Source organism: Manis pentadactyla, chromosome 10, assembly GCF_030020395.1.
Source record: "Manis pentadactyla isolate mManPen7 chromosome 10, mManPen7.hap1, whole genome shotgun sequence".
Lineage (NCBI taxonomy): Eukaryota > Metazoa > Chordata > Mammalia > Pholidota > Manidae > Manis > Manis pentadactyla.
Window position 1 is genome coordinate 83,177,188 of NC_080028.1, and position 20,061 is coordinate 83,197,248.

At 49.7% G+C, this 20,061-nt stretch overlaps 1 protein-coding gene and 1 pseudogene across 2 annotated transcripts; both read left to right on the top strand.

Annotated features, from left to right (window-relative positions):
- The first annotated feature begins 1,517 nt into the window (after positions 1 to 1,517).
- Positions 1,518 to 5,222, top strand: LOC118929413 (tudor domain-containing protein 3-like; annotated as a pseudogene).
- A 4,079-nt stretch (positions 5,223 to 9,301) lies between these two features.
- On the top strand, positions 9,302 to 15,758 carry TLCD3B (TLC domain containing 3B). Of its 2 annotated transcripts, XM_036919490.2 has the most exons (6): positions 9,964 to 10,078; positions 10,658 to 10,769; positions 10,977 to 11,060; positions 13,682 to 13,916; positions 14,334 to 14,429; positions 14,714 to 15,758. In XM_036919490.2, the coding sequence occupies exons 2-6, from the start codon at positions 10,765 to 10,767 to the stop codon at positions 14,999 to 15,001; spliced, it is 708 nt and encodes a 235-aa protein (XP_036775385.2). In that variant the 5' UTR covers positions 9,964 to 10,078; positions 10,658 to 10,764; the 3' UTR covers positions 15,002 to 15,758. The 2 variants fall into 2 exon arrangements, with proteins under 2 accessions (XP_036775384.2, XP_036775385.2); XM_036919489.2 differs by lacking the exon at positions 10,658 to 10,769 and having other exon boundaries at positions 9,302 to 10,078.
- The last annotated feature ends 4,303 nt before the right edge of the window (positions 15,759 to 20,061 follow it).

Genomic DNA, 20,061 nt, shown 5'->3' on the forward strand with positions numbered 1-20,061 from the left:
AGATAAGGAAAGAAAGAAATGTAGGACAGAGTCCAGATTCCAATGAAACTAGTGCCTGACCTTTATCAGCTTAAGGTCCAGATTCTTCCCTTCCCCTTCTATATTCCCAGGTAAGCCACAGGGACAGAGGAAAGTGACTGTCCCTCAGCACCAGAGGGGAGAATGCCTCCCACTTTGCTGCCTCTGTCATTCCTTCCTCTGCCTCCCCCTTTCCTCCTCTCCCCTCTTCTCCTAGCTTGGAAGGCAGAGTCATGTTGACCCAAGTCTAAGTCCTAGCTCTACCATTTACTCTGCAACCCTGGGGCAAGTCATTTAACTTCTCCAGCCTAGTTTTCTCAGCTGGAGAACTGGGGAGGTTATTCATAAGGTTGTAGTGAAGCTTAAATGAGAGAATGTATAGAAAGTGTGTTAGTGTTTCGGCATCGGTGTGTTGTGGATGCTCATAATAAGCCAACAGGTCGTGAACCCTGTGCACAGTAGTTTCTATACCTTATCTCTTTTTAATCCTCGAAATAAGTTTACACAGTAGCTGGGAAAGTAACAGGGAGAATCTAGGCAGGCTGCTTGCTTTCAAACTTTAGTCTGGTATCTTTTCATATGCTTAAGAGCCATCCATATTTCTTTCTTGGGACTACACTGTCTCCTTTTAAGAAAGGGGTTCCTTGTAACCACACAGAATGATTTCTTCTTATGTTATATAGCTGGACCTCTAACTGCAAGAGAGGCCAGGAAATACATTTTTTCAGAAGGCACATTTCAGTCCCCAACAAAACAAGGAAGATGGGGGGGAATGGCTGCTGGTTAGGTAGCCAAAGGTCCCATCTTCAACAAAATTCTTATCTTGCTGTTGGTTGAAACTTTAATTTTCAGAGGCCTATCCAGAGGGGAAAAAATAAGGTAGCTAAAAAAGCAAGACCTATTAATAGAGATAAGCTCTGATAATGTGACTGGTGTGTCTAAATTGCATGCAATTATGCTTTGTTTCTTTTTCTAATCTTTTAGTTCCTTTAGGAAAACGAGTTTATGAGTCTTCTATATTGGCTTAACATTGAGAACAATATATTTAGATAATAATATTGAAAAAAATCCTACCTCATTCACTTCCTGACTGTGTAATCTTGGACAAGGTACCAAAGCTTTCCATGCCTCTGTTTTCTCATCTGTAAAATGGGTTCAATAATAATTCCTACCACAAAGCTGTTTTGAGGAAATAACTAGATGTTTTTTAAACACTCAGATCTTACAATGTCTGGTACATAGTAAATGCTGTCTAAATAGCATTTAATGAGCTGGCATTACTGTTATCCCAACTTCACAGATGAAGACTCGAGGCCTACAGAGATTGGCCCACCATCATTTAGGGAATGAAAAAGCCTAAAAGTGTTTAGCATTTAAAAAATTTCAGCTTAGTTTTTTTACTTTTCTTTTCTTTCTGTTTTTTTTTATTTGGTCTCAAGTAGGAGGCCTCCCCGTCCCCCTATCCCAGCCCCCCACTACCCCCAGCCTAAGCAGCTACTATGGCCAAAGTCTCCAGTACAGTGTTGTCCCAGGTGGGTTGGTATCTCTCAGATGAAGGCATTGAAGCTTGCACAAGTTCTCCTGACAAACTCAATATAAATGACATCATCCTGATTGCTCTCAATACAGACTTGAGAACAACTGGCAAAAAATTCCTCCCCAGTGACATCAATGGTGGAAAAGTAGAAAAGCTTGAAGGTCCCTGTGTTTTGCAAATTCAAAAATTCCACAATGTTTCTGCACCAAAGGATAATGAAGAATCTCAGGCTGCACCAAGAATGCTGTGTTTGCAAATGATTGATGATCACATAAGTTTCACAGCAGTAGAACATAATCATATATCAAAAATAAGTCTGAACATACCACCTGGAACTAAAGTTAAGCTCTCAGGCATTGTAGACATAAATAATGGATTCCTGCTCTTGAATGACACTAACACCACAGTTCTTGGCAGTGAAGTGGAACACCTTATTGAGAAATGGGAGTTACAAAGAAGCTTGTCAAAACACAATAGAAGCAATATTGGAACTGAAGGTGGACCACCTCCTTCTGTGCCTTTTGGACAGAAGTGTATATCTTATGTCCAAGTGGATAGCAGAGATCTTGATCGACGAAAGACACTGCAAGTTACAATGCCTGTCAAACCTACAAGTGATAATGATGACTTTGAAAAGCAAAGGACTGCTGCTATTGCAGAAGTTGCAAAGAGGGAAGAAACCAAGACATTTGGAGGAGGTGGTGGTGGTGCTAGAAGTAATCTCATCATGAGTGCTACTGGTAACTGAAATAGGGAAATTTTACAGAAAGAAAAGTCAGCCAAATTAGAGAGAAAATATGAAGGTGTCTATAGAGAACTGGTTGATGAGAAGGCCCTGAAGCACATAACAGAAATGGGCTCCAGTAAGGAAGCATCGAGGCAAGCTCTTGTGGATATTGGCAACAATTTAGAAGCAGCACTGAATGTACTTCTTAATAGCAATAAATAGAAACCTGTTACAGGTCCACCTCTGAGAGGTAAAGGAAAAGGCAGGGGGTGAATAAGATCTGAAGATGAAGAGGAACTGGGAAATGCAAGGCCGTCAGCACCAAGCACATTATTTGATTTCTTGGAGTCTAAAACAGGGACTTTGAGTGTGAAAGAACCTAAGTCCCAGCTGCAGCAGCTTCATCAGGGACAGCATAGATTGTCAAACACTGAGCAAAATAGAGTGAAATATAATAATCAGCCAAGATATCTTCCTCGAAATGATACCAGACAGCCAAGAAATGAAAAACCTCCTCGTTTTCAAAGAGACACTCAAAATTCAAAGTGAATTTTAGAAGGCAGTGGATTACCTAGAAACAGAGGTTCTGAAAAACCAAGTACTTCTTCAGGATCTGAAGTGTGGGCTGAAGAGAGAATCAAGTGTGATAGACCATGTTCTAGATATGATAAAACTAAAGATACTTCATACTCTTTAAGTTCTCAGTACAATGACGGTGCTTTTAAAAAAAGGGATAACTCTATGCAAAGCAGATCAGGAAAAGGTCCATCCTATGGAGAGGCAAAAGAAAATCCACTTCCTCAAGAATCTGTAGATTATAATAACCAAAAACATGGAAAAAGAGAAAACCAAACAGCAAGTCCTGATCATTTTTATGACAGGAAACTACGAACAATAAATAATGAAGCTTTGTAAAAATGGAAGAACATTTCCATATAAATACTGATTACCAGAACGCTGTCCGAACTAATAGTTTCATTGGTGTTCCAAATGGGGTGACAGAAATGCCACTGAAGGAAAGGTGAGTAGGACCTATTAAGCCAGAAGGACCCATCACAGCTACACTCTATGATAAAGTATTTTACAATAGTGGGCCCAAAAGAAGAAGATCTGGAGGGAAACAAAACCAAAAATGAACAAGTGGAACTATATCAAGCTGAAAAGCTTCTGTACAGCAAAGGACACCATCAATAGAACAAAAAGGCATCCTACCGTATGGGAGAATATATTCATAAGTGACAGATCCGATAAAGGGTTGTCATCCAAAATATATAAAGAGCTCATGCACCTCAACAAAAAGCGAGCAATCCAATTAAAAAATGGGCAGAGGAGCTGAACAGACATTTCTCCAAAGAAGAAATTCAGATGGCCAACAGATACATGAAAAGATGTTCCACATCGCTAGTCATCAGAGAAATGCAAATTAAAACCACAATGAGATATCACCTCAAACCAGTAAGGATCGCCACCATCCGAAAGACAAACAACAACAAATGTTGGCGAGGTTGTGGAGAAAGGGGAACCCTCCTGCACTGCTGGTGGGAATGTAAATTAGTTCAACCATTGTGGAAAGCAGTATGGAGGCTCCTCAAAAAGCTCAAAATAGAAATACCATTTGATCCAGGAATCCCACTTCTAGGAATTTACCCTAAGAATGCAGCAGCCCAATTTGAAAAAGACAGATGCACCCCTATGTTTATCGCAGGACTATTTACAACAGTCAAGAAATGGAAGCAACCTAAGTGTCCATCAGTAGACGAATGGATAAAGAAGAGGTGGTATATACACACAATGGAATATTATTCAGCCATAAGAAGAAAACAAATCCTACCATTTGCAACAACATGGGTGGAGCTAGAGGGTATTATGCTCAGTGAAATAAGCCAGGCAGAGAAAGACAAGTACCAAATGATTTAACTCTTATGTGGAATATAAGAACAAAGGAAAAACTGAAGGAACAAAACAGCAGTAGAATCACAGAACCCATGAAAGGACTAAGAGTTACCAAAGGGAAAGGGACTGGGGAGGACGCGTGGGAAGGGAGGGAGAAGCAGGGGAAGAAGAAAGGGGGCCTTATGATTAGCATGTATAATGTGGGTGGGGCACAGGGAGGGCTGTGCAACACAGAGAAGACAAGTAGTGATTTTACAGCATCTTACTACGCTGATGGACAGTGACTAGTGGGGTATGTGGGAGGGACTTGGTGAAGGGGGGATTCTAGTAAACATAATATTCCTCATGTAATTGTAGATTAATGATACCAAAATAAAATAAATAAAATAAATAAAAAATAAAAAATGGAAAAAATAAACAAAATAAAAGCACTGAAAAGTTAAAAAAAAAAAGATCTGGGCCAATTAAACCAGAAAAAGTACTAGACTCTATTCCTATGGAGTACTCAAAACTGTGGAAAACTGGAGATGAATGCTTTGCACTTTATTGGGAAGACAACAAGTTTTACCAAGCAGAAGCTGAAGCTCTCCATTCTTCATGTATGACAGCAGTTGTTAAATTCATTGATTATGGAAACTATGAAGAGGTGCTTCTAAGCAACATCAGGCCCATTCAAACAGAGGCATGGGAGGATGAAGACACCTATGACCAAACCCTGGAGTTCCGCAGAGGTGATGGCCAGCCAAGAAGCTCCACTCGGCCAACCTGGCAGTTCTACCAACCTCCCCACACTCAGTACTAATGCCAGAAGAGTCTTTGTGAAGAAAAGAGCCCTTGACTGCAACATCCTGGTCAAAACCTGTTGATAGACCTCCTACTTCCCCTTCAAAATAAGACACAACCATGGTGGATATTATTTGGAGAACAAAAAAGCAGATTTTAGGGTGAAAAAGAATTCAGCCCACACAAAGAATGGGAAAAAGTACTGAGTTAACTAAAGCAAATACCTTTTACATGTGAAAGAATTTTTTCTTCTGCCATCAATAAAATTAGTGCTCTATTACATATATACATATATATATATATAAAATCCAGCTTAAATAAAATGCACAATTTTAAGAATATGCCTTGACAACGTGTACTTATGGTTACACCTGCGAGCAAATAAGGGCATTCCCAACACCTTAGAATGCTCCCTGGGGTATTCACTTAGTTGATTCTCTCCCCGCAAATTAAATGCTGTTATGATTTTTCGCCAAAGATATTTTGTCTGCGTGGAATTTCATCCAAATGGAGCCATACTACATGTCTATTTTGTTATCTGTGCAGTCTGAATTTGAAGCCCAGATGGTCCCACCATTGACTGCCATCTTAACCATTACCCTATCCTGACTTTTAAAGCAGCCACTGTTCAGGCTTTTCTTGTTTTCCCAGCACTCCTCTTCCTTTCCTCTCTTTCAACCCCACCCCTGAAATGTAACTGTCCGTCAAGCCATCGACGAATTCTAATTGGTCAGTTCTGCAGTAGACACCTCTCCACATACTCTCCACCCTGGGGCAGGACCGCCAGGAAGCACGTGTCAAGAGGTGGGCCACTGGAAGGATGGCATATTCCAAACCGTCCACCCGTCCACCAATGGGAGAATGATGTTCCTAACTGCCTCAGCAGAGCTCCCTCAGCGTCACGCCATTGCAGTTTGACACCTTCCTTGTGTTCTGAGAAGGTCCCTTCAAAGCTGCTTAAGAGATGCACGATGGCAAACCCCAACTCCCTACATCCCTCCTGCGCCTTCCTCACTCCTCCCGTCCCTGGAGTGGACGGGAGAGGAGGCTTTTCCAGACAAAAATAACATATATGTAAATACATGTTTTCAGGGGTTCTCCTATTCTTTTTTTTTTTTAATAGCTTAATACTTTGTTTTTCCTTTTTAAAGAAATATTATTTTAAAATTTCAAATCTCGTTACAGTTTGAACACACACACACCCACCCACTCACCCCTTCTTTTTTCTGTGTTCTGGATGCTAATGAGAATTACCAGCCTCCCTCCCTAGCCTCCACCTTGCCCCTCAGAGGTAAGGACTAGGAGCAGGGAGAGATAACATGAGGAGCTTGAGGCACAGAGGATGGGATGGGAGGAGCTAAGAAAGAGCGGGCACATCACTAAGGTTGAAGGAGAAAGAGAAGGAATTTTAAGGTGTGAGATGGATGGGGAGGTATAGACCAGCTTCAGGGATTACAGGAAAAATGAATGAAATTGTTGGAATCGTATTGATAACAAAAAAATTAGGATGTTCAATTGCTGGATGAGGGATATTTAAAAGGCAATAGGATCCTAAAGAGATTAGGGAAGAGCTATGCCTGGTGGCTTTTGATGGCCACAGATTAATGGACCACTGAGTTACTGGCTGAAGGCAGTCTCTGTACCTGAAAGGACACTGTGCTGAGACATTCTCATGGCCATCTTTTCTTACTTTCTGTACTCCAGACAGGCATGCCCTTGCTGTTTGTACTGGGCTGCATTTTCTTCCCATTGAGCTTTGCTTTCCTCTGCTGGGGCCTGCAGAACCACCCCAACCTGCGGATGGAGAGACCAGAGGCTGTTTTGGTGGCATCCAAGTAAGAGGATGGGATGAGGGCATACCTCCTGGGGTCAGGGCTGAAGGAAGAGTTAGTGGTGAGAGAAGAAGCAGAGTATGTGTGTATGTGTAGGGAGGGATTAAGAGCCAAAGACACTGGCTCTTTTTAAGTGTCTTTTGTAAAGTCATTTAAACCCTCAGAATTTGAGAGTCCTCATTTATAAATAGGTGTAATAAGAATACCCACTTCCCATTCTTCATGGAAATGTTGTGTGCGGGTCAGGTGAATTCATGCCTATAAAGTTAAGGGCTTACAAACTCCTGCAGGTAACATGAGGGATGGAGGCTTTGTGGGCACGCTGTGAGCTGGAGGACTCAATGTTCATCCCATCTCATGGGGGCAGCATCTGCTCAGCTCCAGCCAAACATTATGGAGTTAGGATGTGGGCCCAATGTTTCCTGATCTTTTGATTCTTTCTTAAAAGATGTTGAGCTTTTATGCAAAATCTCCTAATCTTTAAACATTGACACATAACTTGGAATTTAAGGAAATACTATACTGGCAGCACCATACGGTCCAAACAAACTTGTTTATGGGCTGGATTGCGCCCTTGTGCTGCAGATTTGTAACCTATTTGACAAAGCTTAACCTACATATGAGCTATCATTAAACCTTGGGTAGGAGAGGGAGCAGGCAGAAGACAGAATCTACTTGGGTGTCTAAGTGAGTTCCTGGAACACAAAAACCTGTCTCTGCCTGCTTTACTCCACAGCATCCAAAGGAAAACCATATCTCCATGGCCAGGCGTGCACGCCTCAATCCCATAGTCGTGGTGACCTGCCATTGCCCACCTTTCCCCCAACTCAGCAGCTTTTTGTAACTTTGCTCACCGTTGGCTTTAGAGTTATGCAGACATGGGTTTGAAATCCAGCTTTTCCAAATTCTCCTAGCTCTGTTATCTTGGGCAAGATTTTTGTCTTTTTTTTTTTTTTTTTTTAATCTCTAGGTCTGTTTCTTGTCTATAAAACAAAGATACTGGGAAGTTTAAATAAGAATGAACACAAATCACCTCCCCCCGTGCCCAGCATGTAGTAAACACTCAGGAAGTAGAGTTCCTTTTCCCTTTAAGTGAAGCCCTAATGCAGGAAGCTCGTCCACTAGTGTCTCTGAAATTGTCCCAAACTCTTGCCTAAGACGAGACCTCGCAGAACCTGTTCCAGCAGACGCCACTAGGAGGCAGCACGAAACGGCAAATCCCAGCCCTTTGCTTCTCTTTTGGGGAGATTGCAAAGGCAAATTATAGGGTTGCTTACTGAGGTGGATTTTACCGCAGGCCTGGAAGCTCAAACACAGTTTGGGTAGCAGAACCCACAGCATGCGGAAGGCCATAGCACAGGTGGGTTCAGGACGGGAAGGCTCAGTTCCAGGGAGGCAACATGAAAAGGTGAGATGCAGCTCCAAGGCCAGTCTGGTTCTAGCAGTCTTCTGACCTGCAGTGGAACCCTGGCCAAGTCACTGGGCTTGGTTTTCTTGTGGGTTGAATGAGGGGCTTGAATCAGCCAATCCCTCAGGTCCTTTCCCACTTGGGAAGGCTGTTCTGTGAAATCGCAGACAGGGAGCCATGAGCACAATAAACCCGGAGAAAAGGAGAGCGAACGGTGCTTAGCTGAGGCCAGGAGAGGCCAGGCTGCCTGAAGGACAAGGGCAGGGGCATCCTCTACTCGAGGTGGGTTTTCAGAGAGACACCATTTCCCCACCCCTTTCAAACCCTGCAGCCCCTCTGACACCCAGTAGGAGAGGGTTCCTGCCTCTTCTTAACAATGTGACCTTGGGGAGGGTCACTGAAGGCCTGGGAACCCTTCTTGACCTGTAAAAAGAGGACAAGTGCTGTTACCTCAGTGCTGTTACAATAGTTAGACGAGATCACGGACAGTCATGCAGCAAAGCTGAGACCTAGAGGCACATTACATATACCTTCAGCTTCCCTTCATCCCATTGGTGTGAAGAACATTGTGTGTGGGGTGTTTCTGAGCCTGAAGGACTCTGTGTTGAGGTGTTTTAATTCCCATCCATTCCTTAAAGTCATCCTTCACAGACAGCAAGATGCACCACTTTCTCCCATGCTCTCCTCCAGGGACTTCTGTCTCTTTGCTGGAATGGGTGCCCCTAAGCTGGGACCCCCGCGGGCCTCTGAGGGACACATGTCGGGCGGTGCTGGCAGAGGAAGAAATGGCAGGCATTTGCAGAGTGCTGGTGGAAAACGGGCTCAGACCCATCAGAAGGCTCAGAGCTGCGTCCCAGCTGGCCAAGAGGTGCCTGGTCACCTTCCTCCCCAGGAGGAGAGCCTCCCCTCCCAGAGCCCTTGTCCCCAGCAGTCCCCTGTGGCGCAGCTTCTGTCTCTTTAAGGGCCTACCCCTCCCTCTGTCTCTGCTCCCCCAATCTCTGTCGCAGCCGCTGCTGTGGCTCAGAGCTGCATGGAGAGACGCTGCTGCAGGTCTAGTTTTTTGGTGTCTGGTTGGTGCCATCACCTCCCCACCCCTCCCCCCCGCCCTCCCCAAGCTGCTGACTTCCCCTCCCCCTCCCCCTCTACACCGAGGGGGTAGGGGGCTGGGCACAGACGATCTACAATGCCCTGTGCAGCTTCTGTGCTGGGCAGCAAGGACTGTGGCGGCAGCAAGAGGTGGGAGAGCAGTGCTGACTGCTGACCACTTGCCTGGCTGCTTCGCCGGCTTCCTCCCTCCCTCCTTCCTGCCTCTCCAGGGCAGGCACCACAGTCCCACCCCCCACCCCGCCTTCTTGGCCCTCCCAGCTTCTCCACGTAAGCCCCCTCCCCACCTGCCTTTTCTCGCCCTCCCCTCCCCCAGCCGCATCCTCCTCCTCCCTCCCGTACTCTCTTTCTCTGTCCTCTCATCAAGTCCACCCCTCTGCCTCTCTCCCATCCCTCTGGCTGCCTTTCTCCAGCTTCCTTTCCCAGATCCTCCCTCTCCCCAGTCTCTCCCCATTTCCCCAGCCTCATCCAACTCCTTTCTCCCTTCCTCTGGTCTGACTCTCCTGCCCCATCCCATCCCCGCCCTGTCCCTTTGTGCCCCTTCCTCTTTTTCTCCGTCTCTGCCTTGGCGTCCCTCCTCTACCTCCCACTCCCTTCAGCTCGGCGTCCCATTCCCTCTACGTCGCCTCCCTGCCCGAGGCCTGAGCCACCATGCTGACCCCAATGGTGGCTGGGGGGGTGGTGTTCCCCGGACTCTTCCTCCTCTCCAAGAACGCGCTGCAGCGGCTGCCCCAGCTGCGCTGGGAGGAGGCCGACGCGGTCACTGTCTCAGCCAGGTAAACTGCGTCCCTTCCCCTCAGCCCCTTCCCGCTTCTCAGGCTTTACAGGGGGTGGACTGGACCCTAGCCCTTTCCCGGACCCTTGGTCCAGTGGGGACCGGGAGCCTCCGTAGGGCTCGGCGGGCTTTCCTGCTGAGCTCTCTTCCCTCCTCACTGCCTCACTCACTGTCCCAGGAGGCCGCGTCCAGACCCAGACGTCCGGTCTACTTGTGTTCAGACTGCTTTTCTTTTTTTCCCCATTCACCCTCCCACCCTCCAAAACAGGGCCAGCATGTGAATAAAACATTTCTATTAGATATTAAAGAACAAGGCAAGGGGCAGAGAGCCATGTATTATCCAGGGCATGTGTTTGGGAGGATGAGGGAGAGAGGCATGAACACAGAACTCTGTACAACCCTGGAATAAGGGCCAGAGTTGGAGAGGGAAGCATGGTGGCAGTCAAGGAGTGAGGGGGAATTTGGGGTCACTGAGGGGCTAGCTGATGACCAATATGATGGCAGGGTGGCTGAGTGTGCAATAACAGGTTCAGGGGTTCCCCTTGCCATTCCGTGCTGTCCCCTCTATGCCCCTCCCCAGGAAGGGGCCTTGTTACCAGCTACACATTCTCAGCATTGCCCCACCTCATGACAACCTCCCTGGTGTCCTCCTGAGAGGAAGGCGACTCAGTGTCCCAGCAGTGAGGAATGAGGTGAACTGAGGAGGGGCAGCTGGGCAAGTCTGGGAGCCTGAGGTGGTGGTGGTGGGGCCAACCCTGGGCAAGCCGGGCTTGGCAAAAGGTGAGCAGGGAGTGGCAAGAGAGGTGACTGAGTCTGAAGCACAGTAACTAGACAGCAAAGAGGAGAAACCAAAGGTGGTGTGTCTTCACCCTCTACCACTGCTCCTTCTTCCTCCCTAGGCTAGTGTCTTCTGTCCAAGCTGTCATGGCCTCCACAGCTGGCTACATCGTCTCCACCTCCTGCAAACACATCATTGATGACCAGTAAGTGCCATGAGACCACCTTTGCCTATTTCAGCAGCCTGTGTGTATGTGTGATCCTTGAGCATCCCAGATATTCTAGGGGAGCTCTCTTAGTGGTCCCCAAGCCCTTCACTTGGGCCTGAGCAAGTTAACTGCAATGCAACTCAACACCCAGGGATAAATTTATCCACGTCCTGTCCTTAAAGGGCAGAACCAGGAGGAGGAGTGGGAATCAAAAAAGATTCTCAAAGCAGCTCCTAGGCTTCCTGGTCTCTTGTATCCTAATAAGTTCTGAGTGTCATTTCCTTCCTTACCTCCTCCCACCCTTACACCCCCTCAGACCCCATTTCCAACCATTACCCAATGGGGTGAGCCATGCCAGGCTCACCCCTCACCTCCCAGAACCCAGGTGTACAGCCCCAGCTCCATGCACAAGAGGAAGACAAGGGGAAAGAGATGATACAAACGAGGCCACTAACAGGCAGTGGGGGGAGTTGAAGGGGAGGGTGAAGAGGCCAAAATTTGGCACTGGCAGCTGCTGCAGTGCCTGCTGTGTGCCAGAAAAGCCCAAGCTGAAGAGGTGGCGTCAGAGGAGGAAGGAAAGGGGCCCTGTCCATGGTGCTGCCAGGCCAAGCTCTAGGTGACCCTTGGGCTGCTGCAGAGTTGCCTGAGAGGGTGCTGAGGATGCCCCATGCTTAACTTCCAGCCCTGCTCCCTTTCGTTGGTGGCCACGGAGCTTTAGGGAAATTGTCTGGATGACCCTGACCTAGAGGCACCCCCTCTTTCCATGCACATTGAGTTCACTCATTTGTGGAGTGAGGTCCATCCCTTCCTGGAAGGGCCACCGTGGGGAGGACTGTTATCAAATGCCTCACACACAGTAGATGCCAAACTCTTTCTTCAGATCCTGCCTGGTGACTTGGCCGCCTCCTGCCCCTCTCCCTCTGCCCCACCTCTGGGTCCAAGATGAGCCTGGATCTCCCATGTGCTTGTTGCTCTCATCTTCTTGCACAGAGGTCACCTTTCTGCTCTTTCGTTTCCTTCCCTCACCTCCCCACCAGGTTTGTTCTTGTCCCTTTCCCCTTAATCCTCAGGTTGGGTGGGGAGGATCAGGTTAATCCAGGGGCAACAGCTGTTGCTACTTCTCAGCACCTGATTGCTGAGCGGGTGGAGATGGGTTTAACCATCCATGTTGCAGCTCAGGGCCTGGTGGGTGGTCCTGGGCCTCCCCAAACCAGTGGGCCCACCACGTCAGCTGGGGCTGGCTCTCAGGCCACTCTTGCCCTAACTTTCCTTGGGCCATTGGACCACCTTTCTGCTCTGGCTCCCCACACTTTCTTGCCTGCATAACTGACCTGGGCTGCTGCTCCCACTCCTCTTTCTCTCCCTCCTGGTCACACACTCCAGCATGGGTCTCAGGGTCTCTTCCTAAAGTCGGCCCTGCTAGGTGGGCTGTGGCTCCCTTCCAGGCCAGCCTTCAGGGCTTGGGTTCTGTTTCTATCTCGCCTGTGCCTCAGCTGGCCTCGCATGGGTCTCACTCCCTTCAGAAGCTCCTCATACTTGGTCTCAGCTCTTTCTCTGTGTTACTTCTGGCTGCCTTTGTTTCCATCCCTCCACTTAGCTGGGTGATTTCCCTGGGCCTACCCCTGTGCCTCCCCTTCCCCACTTCAGACCTGTCACAGGACCACAGAATTGAAGAGAAAGTGCTCACTGTACTGACTCAAGAAGGAAGATGCAATGCTGCATATTCATGCACTTTTCTATTTTGTTTACTCTCAAAGTACATGGAACTTTCTCTGTTCTTGGCTCCTTTTGCTCAGCGTTTTCTCCTTAATGCCTGGCTGTACCTGCAAAAACAAGATTGGACCACATTCAAGGGGCACAAGGAGCACTGCAGTGCCACTAGTCCCCAGCAGGTCCTGTATGCGACACCTGTTTCAGATTTCCTAAGGACAGTGGGGCTGCAGTAAGGGCTGTGGAGCCAGATTTCTCATGCTTGTTCTCTGGCCAGGTTACCTAGCCTCAGCTTCCTCATCTGTAAAACGGGGTGATAACCATATACATTTTATAGGGTTTTTGTGGGATGTGAATAGTTTATGCCTATGAAAGATTTAGCATATTAGAATAGTGCCTGCCTGTAGCAATAGCCAACTGATGCCAGCCGACATGGTCTTTCCCATCACTGTTCTGTCTCCGGGCTGTTATCTGTCCCGGCCTCAACTGTATCTCACATCTCAGATGAACTTGTTTTTTCACTTCATTTATGGTCTGTGGCTATCTTTTGGTCTCTCTTCCTTTTTCTCTCACTATGTTACAGAGAGGGATTGAGAGAGAATACAAATGAATGGATGAAGGAATGAATGAATATGAAAAATGGGTGGGTTCTAAAGTCAGAGGGTCTGGGTTTGAATCCCAGCACACTTACCAGTCATGTGACAGCGTGACCTTGAGCAGGTTTCTTGCCCTCTACCCTTGGGTTCCATCAGGTAACTCAAGAGTCCACTTCTTAGGGTTGTTGTGAATGTCTCTTGAGATCTGACTCGGGGGCACGTCCAGTACCAACTCCGGTGCCCAACAGCTGCTCTGTCATCCCCTTTCCACCTTGATCCCTCCTCCTCTCTCTCTCTCTCTCTGCCCGACAGACATTGGCTTTCCTCTGCCTACACTCAATTTGCAGTGCCCTACTTCATCTATGACATCTACGCCATGTTCCTCTGTCACTGGCACAAGCACCAGGTCAAGGGACATGGAGGGGACGAAGGGGGGGCCAGAGCCCCAGGCAACACCTGGGCTGTGGCTCGTGGCTACCTGCACAAGGAGTTCCTCATGGTGCTCCACCACGCTGTCATGGTACTCGTGTGCTTCCCGCTGTCAGTGGTGAGTTGGGTTGCAGAAAACCGGGCCCCTGTACCACTCATGCCAGCATCACAGGAGCCTGGGATGCCCAGGGTCCGGGTCCCAGCAGCAGGACAGGCCCAGGATGGAGGGTCCCCATAGAGGGTTTACTGGGCACCAGACCAGCCCCAGACAACAAGGGGGCCTGGCTGAGCCTGGCTTATCTGCAGTGTGGTGCTCTGGAGCTGCCACTGCATGTGAGCCTCAGCTTTATCATCTCTAACATAAGGCATACAGTCTTTCCGATGGCACTGCTGGAGGGACACAGTAAGATAATGCTCCAGCTTTGCTCCTGGACATGTGTGTTCAGACTTCCAGAGTGAAGCATCTCCAAAAGTTACTGAGAGGAGCGGGGGACCACCAGGGTGAGGCCAGGCTGCTTCCTTTCTCTCCTTACAGGTGTGGCGTCAGGGCAAGGGAGATTTCTTTCTAGGCTCCTTGCTGATGGCGGAGGTCAGCACCCCCTTCGTCTGCCTTGGCAAGATTCTCATCCAGGTGAGAGGGTACCTGAGGGTATATGAGCCTGACGGGCATATGGGCAGGCACTTTCAGAGACCTCCAGGGATGGTTTAAGGTCAGGCAAAGGGTCAGGTCTGGGGAGGGTTGTAGCCTCGGGTAGTGAGCAGGGAGTGAGGGGAGGCCTTGAAGCAGCCCCATCTGGGGAGGAGAAGGCAGGAAGATGGGTGGAGGCGGGGTGTCTCTGGCTGAGCAGGGGTGAGGGCAGTGGGCCGAGGCAGTCCCTCTGCCCCTCACCCCGCCCCCACCTGGTCTGCCTTCAGTACAAGCAGCAGCACACGCTGCTGCACAAGGTGAATGGGGCGCTGATGCTGCTCACCTTCCTCTGCTGCCGGGTGCTGCTCTTCCCCTACCTGTACTGGGCCTATGGGCGGCATGCTGGCCTGCCCCTTCTTGCTGTGCCCCTCTCCATCCCAGCCCACATCAACCTGGGCGCCGCCCTGCTGCTCGCCCCCCAGCTCTACTGGTTCTTCCTCATCTGCCGCGGGGCTTGCCGCCTCTTCTGGCCCCGGGGCTCCCCACAGCCCTCTCCTTGTCAGACCCAGGACTGAAGCTGGGGCCCCGGGGGACCCTCCCCACCCTGCGAGGATGGGGCTCTGGGGCTGCTGTATGGGGCTGGGGAGCCAAGGGGCTTCTGATTGATAGCCCCAGGACTGGAAGATGGACTCCCAAGGGGTGGGGAATCTGCCCTCAGGGGCTGAAGGGCAGGGACAGGGTGAGACGGCTGGAAGGGAGAGGGGACCACTTCTCCCCACAGTGCCTGAGCTGAGGGGAGTCAGCCCCTTCCTGCACAACCTCTTCTTTGATCACATCTCTGGGACCCTGGAGAAGCAAAGGATGGAGGAAGGGCTGCCACTTCCCAGAGACTCAAGGGGACCAGGACTCTGAGAATGTAGGGGAGGCCCTGCTGCCAAGGCCATCCCAGCCCCCCTGCTGCAAACTCTTCTCAGCTCCCTGTCATCTGGGAGGGAGGGGACACCCAAACTAATGCCCATGAGCCTCCTCTTCAAGGGAGGCTAGCCAGCCTGAGAAATCTTATTTATTTTATTTATTTGCCCAAATTCAAACTAGTTTGTTGGGGGTTGGGGCAGGGAGGTTGCTGCTGCCCCCAGCCTTCCCAGTGCTGAGCAACCCCAGGGATAAGTGAGGGGGCACCTGGCCTCTTCCCCATTAGGCTGCACATCTTGCCCTCGGGCCCCAGCATGTCCCTGGTGCTACAGACCTCTCAAGGCTTCCTCCAGTCTGGGGTCAGGGGACCCTGGGAGGTGCTTTACAGACCGCAAATAAAGACGATCTGCGTGAACGCCATCAAGGCACTCTTCACCCAGTTCTTTGGGGCTTTGAAGGGTGGGGAGGCCTGAGGATAGAAAGCATGGATGACCCAGGACAGGGCAGGGCCCCCTGGTTGGTCAGTGAGCAGTCAGGGGACTGAAAAGCAAGGCCTTTTATTCATCAGCAGAAGAGGAGGTGGGTTTGAGCATGCAGGAGAGTCCAAGGCCCTGGTCCAGGTCCTTAGGATTCTTTCCGACAGCTTCTAGGGGTGTGGAGAGCAGAGGTTGGGGATCACATGCTGCCTCCCTAGGCTTTTGGGCTCTTCAGCTTCTCCCAAGGAAGGCTGAGGCAGGTAGACCTGGGGCTGGGGGAGCCTTACGTGTGTGTGCAGAACTGGAAAAGGAGGAAGAAGGCAGCCACAGCCAGAGCACCCACCAGGATGTGATGGAATAACCTGGAGTTGGGACCTGCTAGACAAAGAGGGGAGATGGGGCCCTTGGACTCACCACCAACTGATGGGACAAGGGCAGCTCTCCTCAAGGCCCTGGCAAGGAGGGAGGCCCCTTCTTGAGCTGGTTCATACCTGAGTCAACAAAAATGACAGGTGTCTCTCCAATAAACTGGGCCAGGGCCAGGAGCCTGGCTTGGTCTGAATCTGGGTAATCAAAGAAGTCAGGTCTGTCTATGAAGACTGGAGATTCTGCCTCCAGGTCCGAGGTCTTAGCACTTTCCAGGTTGGGCGCTGGGGTCCCAGAGCAAAGTCTATGACAAGATTCAAGCAGACCCCTGCCCCCCACCCAAAGAGGCTGAGGCCAACCTAGGGTCCTGCCAGGCCACACAGCCTTAGTGGCTATGGAGGAGCTTGCTTTTGTCCCAGGAACTTCTCAAGGATCAACTGAGCTCTCCACAAGAAGGCCCATGCTGGATGGGAAGATGGGAGAAAATTGTGGAGGGCAAAGAGAAAGCCCCGAAGCCCCAGTTGACCGTTTCCTCCCAAGCAATCTTCCTTGCTGCTGCTCCCCGAGACAGCTTCCTACCTGTTTCTATGGCCTCCAGCCCGACCAGCCACACCCACACCTGCTCCCACTGCCACAGCCTCATGGCTCTTCCACTGCTGGGAAGCGGTGGGGTGGGGGCTCTGTGATGTCACAGCCTGGAGTCTTTCTGATGTGAGAGGACAGGGAAAGTGCTGGGAGCTGGGACCCTTCCCCCAAATCCCTCAGAAGAGGACAGTTGGGACACACAGCACCTTCATGCCTTGGGATGAGACTGGTAATAAAACAGTAACAGTGGCAGCCCCAGAATTTATAAACAGGGGGAACTTAGGGAGTTTTGCTGAAGGCTGGGACTAGGAAAAGCTGCATTTGTATGGCAGGCTCAGTTTTACTGGGGAGGGCCTGGCCTAACACCCTCAGTTAACCCCCTGGCCAACCACAGGTAGCACTTACTGAGCTCTTATTACTATGCCAACTACTTTACCACCTAGACTGACTCACTGAACTATCACAACACCCATCACACAGAAGATGGAACCAAGGCACAGAGGAGCAAAGTAATGTGGGCGATACACACTTCCCGGGGGTGTGCATTTTCCTCCCTGAGACACTAACTTGCCTTGTATCCCCAAATTCGGGGGCACAAGGGAGTCCCCCGCCCCACAAACCAGGTCTCAGTGCTCCGCAGAGGACCACCCTGGTTGAGGAACCAAGAGAAGTAACAGACTTTTCCCACTAGGTGGCGGCAGTGCCCACAACTGCTTACTTGCCTGCCTGCCTGGTCCTGGCTTCCCATATCGGGGAAGGCAGAGCTCCAGGCAACCAGACCCTCCTGCCTCTTCCCACGGGTTGCACCAGGTGTTTCAGGGAAAGGTATTGCTGAGGAGTGGCAGGCATGGTTGTCAGAGGAAGTCCTCTGATCCATCCGGAGTCAGGTCTCTGATCATTCACAGGCTCCTCTCTCTCAGTAGGCTCCCCGAGGGGCTATCCCATTTTCCCTTTAGTCACTGCCTTTTTGGGTTTGTCACTTCCCAACAGCTTCTTTCACTACTGCAGGCCCTCAGCTTCCAACAGTTAGTTCCCCTCTGATTAGCAGGTAGGCCTGTCTGTCACAGATGTGTCCTGCCCCACCCAAGCCCAAGAACACTTCAGGGTCTCCATGGTTTGACTATGCAGATATGTGTTCAGTAGCCTGTGACAGTCCCTGTTCCATGACTTCCCCCAAGCCAGGCATGTGTCTGTGGCATGTGTAGGGTCCTTTGCCCTCGGGTGGAGTCTCCCTTCTCCACAGGATCCCCCCCATCTTTCCTGCCCTTAGATACCACCCACCCATTCTCCTCACAGCAGCCCTGGGAGGTACTTGCCCTGGTCAGCTTCAATTTCCTAAAACAAAGAGCCCAGAGAGAAAAAAAATGCAGAGGAAAGGAGGCAGAGTAGCATCTATGGGGTCTCTTGAGGACTGGGTCATGTGACTCTTTCCCCTACTCTTATCTTTCTGAGAAAGAGGTAGAGAAAGTCACAGGCTTGGGCAGGACAATGAGACTCAAAACAGCCTGTTTCCTGGCTCTGCGCCAGGGCTTCTGCTTCACACCTGCATACAGTTGCTCTTTGGGTTTAGCTGGGAAAAAACGTTTGGAGACTTTAGCCTTTGGAGTGGATTTTGCAGTGTCCTAAGTTGCCTCAAAAGAATACAGCTGCCCTCTCCACTAGAAAAGACCCTTCTGACACCAGCAGTGAATTATCCATTCATTTATTCATCCAGCCATTAAATACATATATCAGGCTCCTTGTATGTGCTGGGCTCCATTTATGGCTTGGATAGCAATCACCAGGACATGGTCTCTGCCCTCGAGGATCACAGGGAGAGAACTCCTGGATCCACATTATTAGCATCTAGACGGGCAACCCCAAAGGGTTGTCTACACTTGCTGTCTCTGCACAAAACTTCACTGCATTTTTCAACCGCTGTGGACCTGACTTCTTCCCCACTACTCTGCTGAAGCCACTTTTGCCAAGTGCATCAGTGACCTCTTAACTTGCCAAACCCAGCGGGTACTGCTCTGTTTGTTCTGTCTCTGAGCAGAGTGCACACATTCTTGCCTCCAGGCTCGGGAGCCAGCTCACCAGTTTTCAGGACTTCTCTAAACAGTTCAGCCTTGGACCTTCTCTTTTCTGTCTGTACTCTTTCTCCCAAGGTGATCTCATCCATTTTCATGGCTTTAAATACTATATATATGCTGATGACTCACAAATGTATATTTCCAACCCAGCCCTCTCCTCCAAGCTCTAGACTTCTCTACCCAACTTCCTGCTTCATGTCTCTGTATGTACAAAAACATCTCAAACTCAATAATCCCAAATGGAGCTCTTGATTCTCCTATCCTGAACCTATCAATCCAGCAAATGGTCTTACACTCCTCTAGATGTTCTGATCAACACAAAAACTAAGGAATCATCTGAAATCCCTCCTGATCTCTCTCCTGACAAGCCCATATTCAAGCCATGTTGGCTCAATTTCTAACATATATCTGAAATCCATCCACTTCCCTCCCTCTTCAGTGCTGCCCCCTCATTCAAGCCAACCTCATGTCTTAACTGGCTTATTGCAACAGCCTGTGGGCCTGATGATCTCTATTTGCACTTCCCTCAGTGAGAACAAACCAGAACACTCAGATCCACTACTTAAAACCCTCCAATGGTTTCTCATGGCTCCTGTATGAATTCTGAACTTCTTACCCTGAACTACAAGACTCTTACCCAGCCCTGTCCACCTACCCACCTCCGCCCGGCCCACACTCTCCCTCAGCACACTCCAGCCTTTTACACACTTCTGCCCAGGACACTCTTGTGCCCACACTTGAACTGGCTAACTCCTCCTCAGCTTCCAGTTCTCAACTGAGGCAACACTTGCTGTGGGAAGCAAACCTGAACTCCCGTGGCCTTCTGTCCATCCCCTGTCACCGCAGCAATCTCACTGCATTGGAACTTTCTACTTGTCTATCCTACAGGGCTGTCAAGCTGGAGATGTTGATCCTGGTCATAGTTACAGCACCATGGTATATAGTAGGTATTCAGTGACTTAGTAGGTGGATGAAAAGCCTTTCCAGCTCTGGCCAAGCCAAGCTCAGCACTGTCTGCCATTTCCCCTGCCACTGGCTCAAGCTCCAGCTTCATCCTCGCCTTCCTGCAACAAATCTTTCTAGAGGTGCTGCTGGGCCTGAGCTAAGCATCGTGAGAACAACAGTGGAGGAGGCAGGAAGAAGGCTTCTGGCCCACCCTGCCCCTCTCTGAGGGCCCAGCTCTGCCCTTGGCCAAACCCACCAGCTCTGGTCCTAGATGTGCCT